The sequence below is a fragment of the Xenopus laevis genome, chromosome 4L (genome assembly GCF_017654675.1).
Source record: "Xenopus laevis strain J_2021 chromosome 4L, Xenopus_laevis_v10.1, whole genome shotgun sequence".
Classification (NCBI taxonomy): domain Eukaryota; kingdom Metazoa; phylum Chordata; class Amphibia; order Anura; family Pipidae; genus Xenopus; species Xenopus laevis.
The window spans coordinates 133,951,072-133,971,396 of NC_054377.1; the positions used below are offsets into that span (position 1 = coordinate 133,951,072).

Here is a 20,325-nt window from a genome sequence, read left to right on the forward strand (position 1 = left end):
GGCACCATTTCGCTCAAGACTAAACTTTTATCCTCCCTTTATTTACAGATGTGCGTTTCAAGACAGACAAGTGAGCTTCTTCGATTCAAACTCGCACCTAATCTACAGCTTGCTGAATCCTTTATTGCCAACACATTTGGTCATCTGCGGGCGCTGGAAGAGCTTGTCAGGGAGACGAGCAGAATAACGGCAGAGAAAACTACCAGGAAATATTTTTCGCGGATTGGTTCTGGACACATCATTAATCACTGCAGAATTGCAGCCTCTTTCCCCGGCGGTTCAGAAGGTCCTTTCCATGTAATGCATAGATAAGAGCAAGACGTCTGATGCTAGCGGCTGGGGTCTGCAGGTATTTGGAATACAGAGATGCTTTCAGCATAGCCCTGTTAACCCAATCGACCCTGGGAAATCCTGCCATCAAAAACAGTTATGTGCTTTTATTTATTTCAAGCTTCAAAGTGATCTTCTCACATCCAATTAGAGCTGAAGACCCGTATGTACAGTATCATGTATGTACATGGAAATAAAAGGGTGAGCCAACAGAGGTCTTTGAGCACTACAGGCAAGAGGTTTAACGAATGTCTAGTAGCCATGGACAGCTGTGCATCTTCTGCCCTATAGATGACAGTCAGTAACCACCCCAGGACACAGCTGACCTATTTATCAACACGGGAGAGGCAAGCGAAAGGGGAAAGATGGGAGAAAACAGCCTAGTGGATTTTATCATTTGAATGTCATGTGCTCATCTCATTTCCCCAAATAAAACCAACTTGCACTACCCTTAAAATGAAATCAAAGCGGAGCCTTTTAATGCGATGCAGATGGAGAATGACTAAATCACGCTGTCTCTTATATAACAGCACTCAAATAACCTTTCATTACTTTTTTTTTATCCGTTCTTAAAGAGAAGAGGAAGAAATCAGATAGAACTGAATCTACAAGAAAGAACAAGAACAAATACAGTAAATGATTTATATTTCTCCATGTCATTTATTTTGCCTAAGGGCAACTATTGACCACAAAAAACTGGTTCCACAAAGCATCTTCAGGTCAGGTGCTTGTCAAGCCATTTGGATGCTGGAAGTGTAAGATCAATGATACCCAAGTCCTACACATCAAATCTTCTATGCACCATTCACAGAAGCCTGCGGGTTGTCAGTCTGTGGTTCCTCAACAGCTCCTGCACTAAGCTTCTTGGTTGTCTCACTGAGACACTAATCATGCATGGGACTTATTTTCAGTGATCACTGCTATATTAGTCTTTCATAAACAAAAGTTATTAGTATCACTTCCCCAAATGTGTGGGTTTTCTTGTTTTATTCTTAGTGGCATTTACAGTATAGGCTTCACCTTTTCTTAGCTTGACAGCTCAGCAGGGATGGGCAGCACCTTCTTGCACCTGTGTAGTACACAATTAAATAAACTGGTGTAAAGAGACCAAGCCCCTACTAAGTCAGCCTTGTTGCTGGGCCCCTGAAGCTCATCGGGGGAAACTTGGAACCATTAATCCCCTCAAAAACCTGAGGTCACTTTATATTTAGAAATGTAGGATAACATTATTTATATAGTCTCTGTTAGCTTTGTATAATACACAAAAGCCATCAATACCCTGTAAATGGTGCTTAAAATAAAAATAATAAAAATATAAATAAAAATATAAATATAAATATATATATATATATATATATCGGTACAGTGAACGCACTCCTCCCGGATTCAATTTTATCGATGGTGGTGCGTTGGTCAAGGTTTTATGTTATATTCCAGTAAATGGACCTGCACTCATTCATTCTGGTGAAATAAATGTGCTTTATTCACAAGTTCATCTCCAACGTTTCGGTCCTCTCTGGGATCCTTGAAAAAGTGAGTGTGGGTCCATTTACTGGAATATATATATATATATTAGGATTCAGTTTGGCATGGCAGAAGGATCCGGCCAAACCCAAATCCTGGCCGAATCCCAAATTCGGTGCACCTCGAAGTCACCATGGCATTCCATGAACTGTAAAACAGCAAGCAGTCTTCGGCCTTGTGCCATTACATGGATATCCCATCCTTATACTGTATGTTAAGATAGGGGTACATTATTCCCTATATAAACTACATTGACAGCAATGTCCCATCTAAGCACACACATTTTGAGGCCAACGCAAACAAAAATTGTGTTTTGCACAAAGAATTTTGCGTGAACGCACAAAATTGCATTTATTGTGACCTGATGTGACCTGGGATGCCCAAGGCCGGGACGCTTACCTCCGACATGTTCACTCGGCCCTCTTGAAAGGAGCAGTCGGCTGCATTGTGGGTGCACACGTGTCTATATTTGCACCAGTGGCAGGGAAAGGATCCATTTACACAGGAGAGGCATCTGTAAGAACAAAACACAAATGTTCTGCATGAAATAACAGATTTATCTAATGTGGCCTTTAGAAAACTAAAGAAAAGACAAAGAAACAATTCCACCGTAACTGTATAGTAACAAAGGACAAGGCTAAAACGTGTTGCTCTCTATTCTTGTGTTTAAATAACATTTCCCCTGCAACATTACATTCAAATGATTTTTTTTCAACTTCCAATATAGTCAGTGTGAGATGTGGAGCTACCCAGACTAGAAAAATGTACTTTGTTAATATTTCAGTATATATGTGCTAGAATTTAGGGTATTTCCCAGCCAGCAAACCACCTCTAAGATGGAGTTAAGGGACAACTACCCCCTCTGTCATGACCAAAGACTACCCTTGGATACAATAGTGAATGTTAAAATGATAGTGGGCATCATGGCTTTCGTTTCGGCACCAAGGAAGTTGAACCAAGAACCAGATTTGAATCTGCGTCTCATTCAAACCTGATTTATTAACTTCATAACCAGTTTTAATATGAAAAAATATTTAAAAAAAAAAAAAAACTTGTCTGCTTACCGAACAAGAGCTTCTACTGCCAGAAACTCCACATTAATGCAAAGCCATTGAAATGAAAATTATAAACGCACAAAGGTTGAGAAATTTACATTTTGCTGAGCACACGGCCCGCTCGTTCGCTCACAATAAAGAGAGTGTTAATCTCTTTGCTGCTCCTTGCTTTACTCCTATTATCTGCCACAAACGTGTTTCTAATAATTCTGCTTAATGAGTTTTACTCTTCCTGGCGATTTCATCACATAAAGGAATCAAAAAAAATTAATAAAACAAAAAAAAAAACAATGTTCCACCAGTACAAAAAGTATTGCTCTCGGTAGGCGACTCTTCTCACGGAGCAGAATAATAGGATGGTAAAAAAAAAGTCCTCTAAGTGGGAAAATGCTCTTTAAATTCCAGTAATTTTTCATCTAAGGTAGGCTTTCGGTTTCATCTTAAATCAGCAAAGGATCAAAAAACAAAACAAAAAAATTGAACCTCTCTGGGCTCCCTGACGCCTACATTGTAATCTCTCAATTGCCTCCAGTGTGTCTATTGTAATGGGGGAGGGGTAAAAAAAAGGTCACTTGTTTTCAAAGAAGCTGAATGGGTATCTAAACTGAACACAGATTTTCCGTATTAGAATTATTCATTATACAGAGGAATATGTATGCTAAATTTTTGACTCATTACAGGTCATGGCAAAACCCAGTCACTATTTATAGCCCAGTTCAACTGCCCATAGCCCCATGAAGACAAACCTATTTGGCATGAGACAAGTTCCCCTGTTGGCTTTGTGTAATGGGATATAAGATCAAAAGGACTAAAGCTGCCCATACTTTGTTTGAGGGTGATCCGATTGTTACCCAGGGGAAGGTAAACAATCGAAACCAGGGATCCCCAACCTTTTTTTTACCTCTGAGTCACATACAAATGTAAAAAGAGTTGGGGAGCAACACAAGCAAGAAAAAAGTCCCTGGGGATGACGATTCATAAAGGACAGTGTTTGGCTATTTTGTAGCCCCTATGTCGATGGGGAGCCTACAGGAGAATCTGTTTGGCAGTGCACCTAGTTTTAATACAACCAAAACTTCCCTCCAAACCAGGAATTGAAAAATAAGCACCGCTTAGGCCGCTGGGAGCAAGGGCTTTGTGAGAAATATGTTGCTCATGAGCCACTAGTTGGGGATCACTGAACTAAACACATGGAGGGGCCTACAGACAAACAAAAGTCAAATGAAGCATCAACAGGTCAATGTGGTCTTTGTCGGACAAAAAAAATTAAAACAACCCCATTGATATATGCCTGATTTTTGGCCAGAAAGCAGACGGGTCAGTCTGTGGGCCACATACATGGGTCAATAAGTAGCTGACTTGGTCTGAAAGGGCCGAGTCACCAGCTGCTATTGGCCCGTGCATGGCCACCTTTAAGGCTTGTGGTCTGCCAGCCAGACAGAGAGACAATGGCTGCCTAGGCAAAGTTAAAATTGCTGAGCCAAGAAGCTAGGGGATATAATGCAAAAAATAAAATACCTTCTCTATGTATGGGAAGGAGGATTAGGAAATACAGACTTGTACATCAATATTGCGTCCAAAAGAAACAAACCATAAGGAGATGGACTCTGAACTATCAAACTTGGGTGATGAATGCATTCCCTGAAATTTCACAGCAGGTTCAGCGTATTTGCTTTCATACTATAGATCAAACAATATCATAGCTACAGAACACATCTGTGATTGTACTGCACTACAGTCAACGTCAGAGGTTTATATCAGGACACATCAGTCCCTCCGATATTTTGCCTTTTAAGTTCACTAAACTTGATGCCTCGTCTGCTTTAGCATTTGAAAACGTACATGTCATTAGTCATTTTAATAGAAGCGGATATAATTTTATTTACACTAGAGACTCCTTAAATGAACGGCCCTGACATTTGGTAAATGCGTTCGTTTAACGAATACGTTGTAGCTATTAGGCAAAGTAAATGGAGAGTTAATAAGAAGATGCGTTAACAGCCAAGGATATTTCAGAGCGAAGCAGAATCTGCGGATGCTCAGCGGAGCTGACAAAACGGAGGTGACAAGATAACCTTTTAATAAAGGAGCACAGAACTTTTTTTGTAAAAATTAAAAGGCTTTTTATAGTTTTTTCCTGGTCTGAAAAAACACAGTTTGGCCTTTTTTTATTCAACATATACCTTAGATATGACAACCCAGCCTACAATGTAACAGATGTTTGATAAATTCACAGCTTTTGTCCATTTTCTCAAAGTTTTTCTGATAAAATGGCTTATTAGAGGGCCCCCTCAACTTCAAATATGTTTTTCCCGCTGCAGACAACTTTCCCATGGTGTTTAACACTTGGGCAACCAAAACAGCCGAGTCCCGCAGGATCAGGAAAGTAACTAAATATCAAATTAGCCTTCAACTTTACATTACACCTTATACAAGCTATGGCTACATGTACGCGAATTGTACGAACAGCAGGACCGAGTTCTTTGCCGCAGGAAAAAGATAAGTTGAGGCAAAAACAATAAATATCTCAAAAACCAAAGAACAAAATACACTGATTATAATAAGGTTTGCCCAGTCTATGTCACTTTGCTAGAACCCTCCACAGTAGATGTCAAACTCATGTCCCTCCACCTACAGAGAACTGCAATACCCACCAGCCCACTAGCTAAATGTGGCCATACACAGGCCAATAAAAGCTGTTGACTCTGTCCTTCCAGATCGGGGATCCCCAACAATTTTTGGGTTGTGATTGGCCATTCGGAAGTCCCTATGTGGACTGGCAGTCTACTGAATGCTCTGTTTGGCAGTTAACCTGGCAAAAACTTCAACCAGGAATTCAAAAATAAACATCTGCTTTAAACTCACTAGGAGCAACATCCAAGGGGTTGGTGAGCAATATGTTGCTCACAAACCCCTGGTTGGGGATCACTGTTCCTAACCAAGTTGGTAGCTCATTAGCCTGTGTATGGGACCCACCAACGTGGTCAGCTGCATAGTAATGTGGTACTCATTTGAAGGCGATCCTGTATGATCTAAACTTTAGCCCCCAGGCCAGTGACTGGATCAGCCCAATTCTCCCGTGTGGGGGTTGCTAAATTAGGTTCAAACAAGTGGATCTGGTGTATGTTGGGAGCAGTTGCTCAGTGCTAATGATGGGCTGCTTTCCCCGACAGAGAAGGAAAAACACAAGCAGCCCTTACTTAATGTAATGCTTGAAACACTGGAAAAGGGTAATCACCAGAATGTTTTAAAAGCTGCAAAAGGGTAATTGGCTGTGTTTGGGTTCTGCAAATGATTTTAAGAATAAACAGTCAGCAATGAAAGGTGTGACATTTCAATGAATCTGTAGCCCTGGTGAGCAGTGGCACATCCACAAAGAAAGGCTAAACCAAGGGCAGGAAGGACACAAGTTCACCGGCACAGGAGAGCTCTCGGAACTTTCCGCTTCCTACATAACGAGCTGTTCAGTGCGATTTGTAAATAGTGCTTCTTAATAAAGCAACGGACTCTTGGTGTCAATTAGCATGCATGGCTAGTAACAATAATAGGCAATTAGCTTGATAACTCAAGGTCAAATTAATTTATCTGCTAGGTAATGGAGCACCTCACTCATGCACGAGATCCAAACTTCCCGTCTGTGGATGAGATGGAAGAAGGCGTTGCCTGAATAGAAGCTACAAGCTTTTCTTTCTAGGTTAGGATATTGGCTGCTATATGAATCAAGCTGTAAGCCCGAATGATCAGAACAATACAATGGTGACAATTTCATGCATGGCCACTCATATGTCCTTTGGACCATATGGTCAAATACCAGTAAGGCTATCTTATCTAGGTGTTTATGGGACAGTTTCAAATTAGAATTAGCTTAGTATGAAGAAGACATCAGAATTATATGAGCCTTTGTAATATGCAAATATGGGAAGATGCGCTGATTCATTAACAGATCTTCATGAAGACCAAATGTATATAAAATGTTTCTTTTAATTAGTTAATGTGTTGTGCCACCATTCCTTATCACCACCTACCGCTTCAATGTGATTTCACATGTGACACAATGATGATCAAAATTCAACAGGGCCACCAAAATCCATCAGTTATCACTCATCTGACTGCTGTAAAGCTGGGGTTTCATATTTCTGAAATGTTATTAAACAAGAGCACCCAATTTTCAACTTTGTAGTATTGCAGTTTGACAGTATCTTGAGACAAAGGTTAACATTCCCTTCTATAAGGTATTAATAATCTTTAGATGTTGGCTGGCAGAGAGCTCCAACATGTTATTCTTTAACTTAAATTCCCTGATTCTCCTCAAAGACAACCATATTGTTGTAAAAATAAATAGAAGTTTTACTTGCCCTTGAGTTAAAACAAACAAACCATAAAAGAGCAGCTAAAAGGGGAAAACGATAATTACTACATGACTGTTTCTGTTCAGGCTTATCAAGTATGTGTAATACAGACCCTGCTGCATCAGCACATTTTGGCTGCATATTTCAGACTACTTGATAGATTATATCATTTGATACAACCAGTCCCATAATAGAAATCAATGCAATATCAGTTTCTGGGCTGGAAGGACTTGGATTTCTAGAATACCAATGTGGCCAAAATCATTGTCCTTAAACAAGGAGAAAAGTGAAGGCATTAAGGTGAGATCATTGATGAATACATCATCTACAGTAAGAAAAAAAACAAACAAACAATTAAGTCGTTATCAAAGTTCAGGGAGTGTTGGGGGAGGGGGGACCACGCAAGCTAAACAGCCCTAAAACTAAATAATAGCATCTGGTTGTTAGCATGAAAAAGCTTAAAAATTACCCATAAATACCTCATCAGAATGTAGTATAAGACCCCTTGGAAAGAGTTTCTTGCTGTGGGATAACAGGTATAGTAGGGAGAGATGGTGTCTATAGTAACAGTGGATAATAGTCTCTGGGAAGGGAGTGTGACTGTGGGATAGCAGGTATAGTAGGGAGAGATGGTGCCTATAGTAACAGTGGCATAATAGTCTCTGGGAAGGGAGTGTGATGGTGGGATAGCAGGTATAGTAGGGAGAGATGGTGCCTATAGTAACAGTGGATAATAGTCTCTGGGAAGGGAGTGTAGCTGTGGGATGGCAGGTATAGTAGGGAGAGATGGTGCCTATAGTAACAGTGGGATAATAGTCTCTGGGAAGGGACTGTGCTAGGGATAGCAGGTATAGTAGGGAGAGATGGTGCCTAAAGTAACAGTGGGATAATAGTCTCTGGGAAGGGACTGTGGCTATGGGATAGCAGGTATAGTAGGGAGAGATGGTGTCTATAGTAACAGTGGGATAATAGTCTCTGGGAAGGGACTGTGGCTATGGGATAGCATGTATAGTAGGGAGAGATGGTGTCTTTAGCAGAAGTGGGATAATAGTCTCTGCAAAGGGACTGTGACTGTGGGATAGTAGGTATAGTGCCTATAGTAGCAGCAGGATAATAGTCTCTGGGAAAGGACTGTGGGATAGCAGGTATAGTAGGGAGGGATAATGCCTATAGTAGCAGCGGGATAAAAATCTTTGGGGAGGGACTGTGGGATAGCAGGTATAGTAGGGAGAGATGGTGCCTATAGTAGCAAAGGGATCGCAAATATACTAGTGAGAGGTGGTGCCTATAGCAGCATCATATAAAGGCTAAATACCTAGGTAACAAGAGCCTATTGCGCAAAACTGTCCAGTATAATTATATTTTACTATAAGCAAGTATAATATGGCTCTTAACAAACAGCAATTTTTTCAGAAGTGTTAAAAAGTTCAATTGAAATAGAGCAATCTCAGATACCAACCAATTACTATCTGATGTTATCTGGTGTAAATTGAGATTAGATCATGTTAATCTTACTACTTATGCCGCTTTGTACAACAAAAGAAACTTGAACAGATCATCGTGCATATCTTTAACAACCTACACAGAAATTTGGGCATATGCTAATTAATAGTCATAGCATGGCTTTCCTGCGTCTGTGACCTCTAAACTTTGACCCTATTCACTGAGCACGATTTAGCCATTTTCCCCCCAAACAAAAAACCCTCTATATTCTGCCCAGAGCTTGTACTGTATTCCTTCCAAGGGAGTAAGCTGCTGGGTAATTAGTCTTCTGGAGCTATTTAAATACACAGACACGCACATGCACATCTCAGCAATGTTTCTGAAGTCACTCTTGGAAATGTTCTTGGTGAGAACTAAACATAACAGCGAGATGTGTCTGAAAAGTAGTAAAGCCTTTAGAATATTAACTGATATAAAACTCTCCGACCTCAAGCTTTATTAAAGTATTGAAATCATGGAACATTTCTTTGAAAAAGTGCACATACGTGGAGAAAAAGAATCATCTCTGGAGTTCTTTGGCAACGGTATTACAGAACATTTGTTTTACCCAAACAAAAAGTATGGATTCTTGTACTTGATTGTGTTGTACTTTTGTTTCCCATTTACGGTAATTAAAGTTCACAAACCAACACATTCATACGAGTCTAAAGCTGGCCATAGATGCATGAAAAATTGGTTTTGTACGATTTTCAGACTGTGTGTGGATTGTCCCGACATTTTTCGTATTATGGAGAGGAGTAGTTTAGTTGATCGGACAGGTAAGAAAATTTATGTTGGCTAACGATAATATCTCTGCATGTATTGCCTATATCAATGGGTGACTGTGACTAGTATTGGATGGACATAACTTTCGCATGATTGCGGTGATGGCCAGAACAACGTCTGCTTTGTTCTTTTACTACTGAATTTAAACTGAATGGTTAGTTGCAGGTTGGAAGATTGCGGCGTAAAATCATTCGTGGAATATGAGGCATAAATCTGCATGTCTATAGTCGTTGACTACGGTCACTCACTGGATATCACCCAACTCCACATGGTTCCAACACTCGGATATAGAAAGGCTAGGAAGACTCCACTTGACCCGACATGAGTATGAATACCCAAGTTTATGATATAAATGTTTATTATTACCTACCAACAAATCATAAGTGGACAGCTGTAGACTACTTTAGCTATATAGATGACACCAAAACTTCTTCTCAAATGACAACCGTTTCAAATGGTACTGCATTTCTCCGGATCAACTGGAAGCTATGAAGGAGTTATTTGAGAATTTTGTGTTGATGGACTTCACTTCAAAGGAAGCTCTCATCAGAAATCCAACCAAAGTCTGAAGGTTCAAGTGACTGATACACCAAGCTATTACTGCTTTCTCTTCTTTAAAGGGGAATTGATGATGTAGTCTCATTACAAATCTCCCTATTGATTGGTTTCACCAAGAACTTCATCCTTATGAGCACACGTGCAGGGTCAAAAATATCAAAAGAACATTTGTCATTTTAAGAAAACTACATTACACTTAAATTGAAAGTAAACTCAAATGTAGAGTGAATAACATCTTTAAAGACACTTCCTCTTCCACTTCGCACTAATGGTTTGTGATGGTTAGCGCTGAGACCACAGCTTCTAAAAAAAAAATCAGAAATAAAACCAGAACAAAAACAAGTAAGGCCACTTGAAAGTATTTCCGCATACACACAAGACAACTCCGTAGCTTGCTCAGCATGGATAATCTTATTGAATCCCAGTACAGTAACAGTCTTCATCTGTGATAAATCCATCTAATATTATAGGAGTCATTTGCTATGACCCCAGGGGGAGGTACAAGGGTAATTCTTCCTGGGGTCTGGCTGTGCTGATAGGCCAGGTGGTTAAGTACATGACCCCCATTGTGGCCTACATCCACTGCTATTCCCTAACTTGCATGTCTTAATGATGTTAGGAGATGCCTATGTATCTTCCCCATCACACTCCGCATAAATACAGAATGCAGACAAAGCTGTATTTATAGGGGTGGTTGAAAGTCTCTGTACTCAGAGACCTGCAGCATTTCACTTAGGCTTTAAGACATGGTGCAAAATGCAAAAAAAAAATTGTGGACTGTGTTTTTTTGCACTTTGCAATTTGGCTTCAAGTTTTAAAACGACCCATACATTTCCTGCTTCACACTAGAAAATAAACAATGATAAATGAAGCATATGTGAGTAAGATGCTTTCACAAAGTACAATCCAGGTTCATGCAGTTAACATGAGGCAATCAAACATGCTGCCTGTCCCCAACAGGAGGCCACTTGTTAGGTTGAGCGAGCACACTTATAAAGGCTATTTGAGCATGGATAAAAATAGCGACAGACTGTAGAGCAGATTTATTAAACCTGCACTATAATATATGCAAGACTCTCCTCCTTTTAAAGTGTTGCTGATGCTTTCATTAAAAGAAAAATCAAGCCATAGAAGAAGCCTCCACCAAAGCAATAGCACAGTATGAAACTTAGTAAACAGCCAGAGAATATTTAAGACGAGAATATGCATTACAGACTGTAATGTGCAAAGACTGAATCTTTTCTGTCATTTCCCATCAGAGTTAGACTTTAAATATGTCAAGGTAGGACACTCTCCATGGAGTGGTGTTCTGAAGCTTGTGGCTCCCCTTCGAGCTGCACATCCAGCCGCCTTCATTCAGAAGCCATTAAATATAAATCTGTATTGCGCAAAAAGATACCAAAAAGGGATATATACACAACAACACTGAGGAAATATTTAATTAAGCGGCTCTTGCAAAGCAGCAAAAAAAAAAAATTTCATTTCCATGTCGTCTTTGTAGGCTCTTTTCCCTCTCACTTCAAAATGAGAAGCCTTTAGCTTTACCTACAAACATGTTAATTGGCGTGCTCCTTATGCAAATTTATGCAGTTTGATTTCAGCAACGGATATTAATTTAAAGATTGCACAGAGCCGTCATTCTCTGGTGGGTTAGGGAGTTGAGGGGGAAAGAGATAATCCACCGCGCAGCCCCTTAAAGATTTGATGTTTGGGTGAACCATCAACCGCTAAATACACATTAGAGGAGCAACTGTGTCATTTGTAATCCCATGAATCCCCAGTTTCAAAAGTCAGAAATGGCTGCTAAGTAATCTCCTAGCTGCTCAGATATATTTTTTATTGCCTTAATGAGCCCACTTTGCAACCTTTGGAAACAGGTGGTCGGACCTGATAAATACGGAGATGTTGTTGTGCCGTCAATGAATAACGAAATATTTGAAAAGCACAAAGTTCATTAAAGGGTTGGTTGGGAATAGAGCAAGGCCTTCACCTCAAATCAAGGATCATGGGTCAAATGAGCTGCAGCTCCAATCTGTTCCAATCAATTGAGCGCAGCTATGCCATGTGCGTCTCCTCTTAACTTCTCCATCCATTCGGCCCATGAGCCTTGACTTGGTCTCCATGCCATTTAACAGATACAATTGAGGTGAAGGCCTTTATGTATGAAATACCTCAGTCAATCCTAGAAGGTTGGCCAAACTAAGGAGACCAGAACCAATGCAGTCCAACCACAACATATCTCCAAGAACAATATTCATGTCTGAGACTGACACACGGTTTATTTATCTCAAAGAGGAGCATCTATAGCTATCAATGCAGCTAAAATGACAAGATGGTTTCAGGCATGAAGAACGAAAACCAGACTGCAAGTTGAGCAGTGGCCAAGCAGCTAAAGAAAGAAATGCGTTCAGCACACGTTACAAAGTCCCTTCGGGCCCACACATCTAGGGACAGATCTCCAACAGGACTGATTAAAGGAAGATGGAACGCTGTGTCTATATTACATAAAGTAATATACAGTAGGTTCCATCAAACACTAAACAACAAAAACAACCTGCTGGCTCCCACAGAACAGATTGGCCTGCAGCTAACATTTCCTTCAACAAGAAGCAAGGAGAGTTTCCATTAGTAAAATCCTTAATAAAGGGGCCACTCACTGGAAAGGAAAATAACACAGAGAATATAAGTGTTTGTGGAGCAACAGAAGTGCGCTCATACAGAGGGTTCTGCCCTGGAGCTGGCTCAGTGGTACATTCCATTACTCCATAAATGGGCTTTGTGGTTTAGAGGGAGATTAAGTCTCCCAGTTACAGGGTTCAATGTAAAGGCAAATTCTGCTTTAAAAGTCTAGGGCTGGACAGCTGTTTTGAACTACAATTCCCACTATGCCTCAGTGCTTGGAGTCAGCTGCAAGCTATGAAATTTACAACATTGTGCTCTGGCGAACCTACATATGTTCTGCTGAACTTAATGGCCAAGAATAAATTATAAACACATGACAAAACAAAGAATGCATGAACACCTCACTTTCCAGATATCTGAGATATTCAATCTTTTGTACCTCTGGTCTAGATTTAAACAAAAACATATTTTGCCATTACTCAATCCTCCTACATTTCATGCCCTACATACAAGCCCAGGGTGCTCATTGGTAAGCGGCATGAATAAATTTGCTTGCTTGCTGCTTCACTTGAAATCTGTTAGTGGCAATATTAGTTCCACCTTAAATTGGCATTACTTTTGCATAAAAATTAGTGTAACTGTCAGCCATACACCTTTTTACTCCACCACCTTAGCCCAAAGCAACTTCATTTCAATCAATCTGATCAGCGCACTTCAAAAATCCATCTTTAAATTGCACAATAACACGACTCAGAACACACACATTGATAGAAACCTCCAACAGGATCAACATGAAGTGTTTTTCTGAAGACAAGGCCCAAAGAAAGGGCAACTAAGAAGTTCATACAGCCGAGCATTTATTGTGTAGTGCTATACATTATCCTGACTACACTTGCTAAGGTAGGGATTATCAAGAATTGTTTTCAACCAGGCCTTACTTATTATGCTCATGTGGACAAGAGGTTCACCTTGGCCCAAGTCACCCTAGACTGACTACGCTATGCACAGCATGAGCTGAGATTGGTTGTCCTCACTTTGATGGGTTTAAGGAACTCTAACCTAACTCAAAGTTACATGAGCTTGGCTAGATTGGCTCTGGTGGTCAAATGCTAGGCACACTGACAGATTGGGCACAATGATGGACATTAACATAAAGAGAAGGAAACAAGATTAAAATGAGAATTTAAGAAAGAAGGAACTTACGACTGATGGACACTACAGTTGTAGAAGACAAAATCCACACTTGCAAACTTCTTCCCAGTTTCTTTGGATTTAAGGTAGAGTTTTACAACCCTCTTGTCTCCTGAAAACAATGCAAATAAGAAAAGGTTATGGCATTAGAATGGCTTCAAAGCATCACACTGTCCATCCAACAAAATAAATCAAAATAAAAAGTCAATAGCAGTTCATTAGCTTTATTAGAGCAATTGTGCAATCACAAGCACCACTTCATTGCATGTTAATGAAGGAAATGCAGGCTGTCGCTTATCTGAACAGTCACCTGAGCAAGCCATACACAAGAACAGTGATCCCCAACAAGTGGCTCATGAGCAACATGTTTCTCACCAACCCCATGGATGTTGCTCCCAGTGGCCTCAAAGCAGGTGCTTATTTTTGAATTCCAGGTTTGGAGGCAAGTTTTTGTTCACACTAGAACTTTTAGGTGACTTTCCTAGACACCCAAATGAGCTACTCAAAATCACTGCCACTGGAAACTGCCCAATGCACTATTGTCCTAAAACTGTATATTTTTTAAAGCTTCTGTTTTTTCTTAGCATGTTTCTTAGAACAATGGCAAATTATCCCCAACTGGAAAGAAAAACAACTTATACGAATATCTACCGGTTCTTCAGTTTGTAACTTCACAAACACTGCATACACCATCGTGGATATGGATAGGCAAGTGAAGTTGCCGATCCACAGCCAGAAGTTGGGAATACTGTTTTTGGGTTATTACAAGCAAAACACAATCTTTCCAGATGTGAAGAACTATAGCCTTTTGTTAAGTGTAATCGCCTAATCATTAAACCGCAGAAGAAATCTACCATGCTCTAAATATTTAAAAGATTTAGACACAGCGTGTGTTGGTCATAAAAAGCTCAAAATGTATGTGAATTAAGACTGCCTCGCAAGTTTGGAAGAGTTCCATGGGAATGGAGCCAGACTTTTAGGGATCAGTGGGGTTCATTAACAACCCCAGAGAAGTATCCAGATACTTAACCTTGGACTCCACTACAACAATCGCTACAAAGTATCAAAGAAAACTCTCCAGCCTTATCTAGTGTTGCTTTATTGAAGCAAAGGCAGATGATATGTAAGGTCAAGATGACCATGGAATTTGCACAATAGTTCCCCCATCATTTGGCTTATGGACTGCACCTAAAAGTAATTTTACTACACAGTTCCTCCGCATTTTTCTTTATGCAGCTTCTGTCACCACCAATATTGTAGTATCATGGGGGTCTTCAAACATTTGATTGACAATTGGTATATTGCATTAGATGTAACACAATGGCTGCTGACCAAGGTCCTCAGCTGGAGTATTAGCTCTGAGAAATCTTTACTACAAGGCCCCCACTTTGCAATCAATTTCCAATACAAAACTAATTCTGGGTTAGGGTGTTCTTCCCTCTAAACTACCATCCGCAGAGTACTTTGACGAAATGGTTAAAGGGGAACTCAGCAGAAAGACTTTAATACATGTTGGAAAAACAGTGAAGGATTCTATTCTCAAACAAAAGCCAGCTCTTAAAAATCGGATTTAGAAAGGAAAGCGCATAAGTGCTGAGTAGGCGTTTTCTGTCAGACTGGGGTCCTTTGTTGTGCAACTGAAGCAGCTATTTATGAAGTTGGAATTAAGGCAGCAAACAGATCTGTCCCTTCTGTCCCTTGGCTGAGAGTCGCGGACGCCTGTGGTTACTCACACACTGTATCATGTGCAAGATCTGACCCTGTACTGATGGTGTGGTTTCCCACTGAAACTTCTGTGGCTCACAGCCCTCAGGAGAGCTGACTATTTGCACTGAGCAGCAAACTCTTTCCAAATAAGGGACAACCATGTATTGTCACAGCACCCCACTGGCCTTTCATATGGCAAAAGGTTAATCAAGACATTTATATGGGATATTTTAATCACTCAACGAATAATAGAGACTGCTCAGTGTAATTCTGGAGGGGAAAAAAAGAACAAACAAAAATAGCACTTTTTCATAAACAGACAATTGGACATTATGAAAAAGTTTTTTTTCCAGATATGTGGACATTAATGGTCTGTAAAGAGGTTTAATTAGTAGCAGACATTTTCTTTGGATTCTGGGGGTTGGATTTTAGAAAATACTTCTATAACTGTTATACCAGACCAGGGTTCCATTATCCCACTGTTACTAAAGACACCATCTCTCCCTACTATACCTGCTATCCCACAGTCACACTCCCTTCCCAGAGACTATTATCCACTGTTACTATAGGCACCATCTCTCCCTACTATACCTGCTATCCCACAGTCACACTCCCTTCCCAGAGACTATTATCCACTGTTACTATAGGCACCATCTCTCCCTACTATACCTGATATCCCACAGTCACACTCCCTTCCCAGAGACTATTATCCCACTGTTACTATAGGCACCATCTCTCCCTACTATACCTGCTATCCCACAGTCACACTCCCTTCCCAGAGACTATTATCCCACTGTTACTATAGGCACCATCTCTCCCTACTATACCTGCTATCCCACAGTCACACTCCCTTCCCAGAGACTATTATCCCCACTGTTACTATAGGCACCATCTCTCCCTACTATACCTGATATCCCACAGTCACACTCCCTTCCCAGAGACTATTATCCCACTGTTACTATAGGCACCATCTCTCTCCCTACTATACCTGCTATCCCACAGTCACACTCCCTTCCCAGAGACTATTATCCATCCCACTGTTACTATAGGCACCATTTCTCCCTACTATACCTGCTATCCCACAGTCACACTCCCTTCCCAGAGACTATTATCCACTGTTACTATAGGCATCATCTCTCCCTACTATACCTGCTATCCCACAGTCACACTCCCTTCCCAGAGACTATTATCCCACTGTTACTATAGGCACCATGTGACTTCAGTCACTCTTTACTGCTATACTGCAAGTTGGAGTGATATCACCCCTCCCTTTCCCCCCAGCAGCCTAACACCAGAACAATGGGAAGTTAACCAGATAACAGCTCATAAACACAAGATAAAAGCTGCCTGGTAGATCTAAGAACAGCACTCAATAGTAAAATCCATGTCCCACTGAGACACATTCAGTTACATTGAGTAGGAGAAACAACAGCCCGTCAGAAAGCAGTTCCATCCTAAAATGCTGACTCTTTCTGAAAGCACATGACCAGGCAAAATGACCTGAGATGGCTACACACCAATATTACAACTAAAAAAATACACTTGCTGGTTCATGAATGTCATTTTAAATTGTAGAGTGAAATATTTGCAGTGTAAATATTGTAATTTATGAATAAAAACTACAACATAAAAATCATGACAGAATCCCCTTAAAGGAGAAGGAAAGGTTAAAACTAAGTAAGCCTTATCAGAAAGGTCCACCTAAACATACCAGTAAACCCTCAAAGTAATGCTGCTCCGAGTGCTCTTTTAAAAGAAACACTGCATTTCTTTCCTTCTATTGTGTACTCATGGGCTTCTGTATCAGACTTCCTGCCTTCAGCTTAAACCTCCTTGCCCCGGGCGTGAGCATGCTCGGTTTGCTTCCCCCCTCCCTTCTCTGCTGTAATCTGAGCCTAGAGCTATAAGTGAGCAGGGAGAGACTCGGGCAGGAAGTGGTCACACCAAGCTAATATGGCAGCTGCTATCCTAAACAAACAGAGATCTTCTAGAGCTTTTTACTCAGGTATGGTAAAACATTCTACTGAATAAATATAGCATTCTATCTTGCACTATTGCAGCTAATCTATTGGCAATAAAACGCCTCCATAGCTTTCCTTCTACTTTAAGATTACAACTTTAGGCTAAGGGCATTGGCAGGAACTTACCATGGCCCCTTGTGATAGGAATAACTTCTTTAGCAGAGGGAGATGTGCAGTAGATCTTTCCATCCAGTATCCGTCCTTCCATCTCAGTAAAATCCTCAAAGGAGCAGTTCACCCCAGCAGACAGGTCAGGGACATTCCAGGCTTGTAAAACCATCTGTACAGAAGAGAGGCATGTTAACAGAATAAATCAGAGGAGGGCGCTATCAACAGACAGCGAAATCAGGCAAACAAGTTAAGCTACATACATTGAAAATAGGGTGAGGCACTGTTAGGATAACTGAGAAAGTATAAAGCATGATGGAGAGAGAAGAAGAAATAAATGAATAATCTGAAAAGGCAACATAGCGTGAGGACAATTGGGTCACCCTCATCCCGTGTTGTCTTTACTATCAAGGGAATATCATTCTGTTTGTATGTATATTGCCTCTGGGATAGTTGCTGTAGAATATATATTTTGTCTAACAATACTATCATCAAACAGACTCGGGTGGGACAATACAAGATTAAAGGAAATTGTCAGCACTGTATATTTGCTATTATAAGCTCCAAGTATTACCAAGTCTATACACATGGCACCACTGAGGTTCATGAGATCTCATCAACATAAACCATGATAGCAGGGATTTGCAGCCAGACATCAGGGGAGAAACAGTTCACATTTTACAGTTCAGCCTTGCTCACTCACCGGAACCTCGGACACAGTGACGGAGATATTTTTGGGGTGCACTGTGAGTTGGACACACTGACGCTGGTCAGAAGTGAACCTGTGAAGCTCATCTGCTCGCTCGCATTTATCTTTTCTCGAACACCTACAGAAAGAGAGAGATAGTTAATATATCTAACAGAATAATGGATGAGCTGTGAGCTTCATGCACTCAAACAACTTCTCCCCCATTCCAACACTAATCACCGTCTCCTTTTTAACATTACAGGCAGCCAATCCCTATCCAAGGCAGCAACAGACGAGCAGGACCAACTGTGGATAAGCCACAGACACATTTCAAATGCTCTTCAAAAGCAATAACTATTTGAATTCCTAAATCTGTCAGAAATAGGAGTTCTCTACGGTGTCTCTGTTCTCAGACAAAAAGTCAATACTTCCCATTTGAAAAAAAATTCTGTGTACTGCTCAGAGCGGAATTACTGGCGCAGGGTAGGAATAAAAGCCATTTTTTGGGGGAAACAGCCATCATATTCTGGTGTGTTAAACCCTGAAACAAGATAATAAAATTGCAGAAGAAAAATAGTGACAGATTCCCTTCAAATCTGGGTCTTTTTGTTACTGTATGGGCTTTCTGTGCTGAGAATTAGGCTCAGTACATGGTTAAAGGATGAACTGACAAGTTCAGAGAAAACCAGGGCAAGTAAAGCGTTCCATGGCCGAGTGCTTTCACTTAAATTTGCCTTTCTGGACAGGGATTTAAGAAGGTGAGTAGTCCATGTAAGAAAAGCAGCGCTCTCAGTGGGAGCTCTGACAGCTTAGAGAGCCGACTGGAAAGAGAATGGTAAAATCTGTTCTGCAGACTGACAGACCTCCTGTCTCAAAGCATCCAGCATCTTGTGCTCATGGACGATGGAACCATACTTGCTGGTAAGCCTGGCAGCTCAATACCGCAAGGGATTAAAAGCAGAATGGCTGCCAAACCTACGCAGACCTCATCCATAGGCTGGCATTAACACTTGCACATGAGGCTGCTGCCCAATATTGTGCCTACACCAATATAAGTAGAAGCTATTATGAAAATGACCAGCAGGTTCCAGAACATAAACTCCACTAGCAACCTGTGTGACACAAGCCATGTATTGGGAACGGTCATGGGCTCCCTACCTTCTCTGGGACAGTTTAATCATGTCCACAATTAGGTAGACAGAGAAGGGTCCTTCATATCTGCAGCCAAAAGACCTAGACCAAGATGGTATAGCACAAGGCCAACCATATTATTAAGTACAACTTGCTTCTGTGAGATCAAGGTCAGGGCCAACCAAGCGTGCTCCTTTAATACAACACAAAAAAAAAAAAAAGGGAACAGGGAATCTTCTTTAATGAAAGATGATATTGTTATTGAGGACTGTGAAACCATTAAGTAGCCACCAGTGGTTAGTACACTTTGCACTAGGAGACTAAGTATCTCTACTCCCTGACAGAGGTTTGGAACTTGATACAACAAAGGTCAGATGAAATATGGGAAATGAAAATGGATCATCTATCCGACTGACACATTTCCTTTAAAGCCATTCTATTACCACATAAGGCATATTGATCAGAGGTTGAAGAGAAAATCCTCCTCATCTCTATAGAAATAAATTGCTGTTTGGAGCATTAGCTCTTTGTTGGTTCATAAAATTTTTCTTTTTTAAATTCTCAAGTAATGTTTCCATTCAAAAAATACTTAAAAATAATGTGATTTAGCATTTTGTGCCCTATGATGTACCAAACTGAGGAGAACTCACAGAGGGCTCTACCATAACAGTATTTAGAGTCCGTTGAAGCTATGGATGGGACCTCTCATAGATCGACTTTACCAGATCATATAGAGTCTTAGAGAGTTGACCGATATCTCCCCTAAACCAAGT

At 40.6% G+C, this 20,325-nt stretch overlaps 1 protein-coding gene across 4 annotated transcripts in view; it reads right to left on the reverse strand.

Moving 5' to 3' along the window:
* plxna1.L (plexin A1 L homeolog) overlaps window positions 1–20,325 on the reverse strand; it is a 256,200-nt gene that overhangs the window by 75,378 nt on the left and 160,497 nt on the right. For all 4 annotated transcript variants that reach the window (XM_018256516.2, XM_018256518.2, XM_018256517.2 and 1 more), the window contains 4 exon segments: window positions 18,437–18,560; window positions 17,752–17,905; window positions 13,910–14,009; window positions 2,254–2,368 (listed from right to left, as the gene is read on the reverse strand). In XM_018256516.2, coding sequence (XP_018112005.1) covers window positions 2,254–2,368; window positions 13,910–14,009; window positions 17,752–17,905; window positions 18,437–18,560 — 493 coding nt within the window.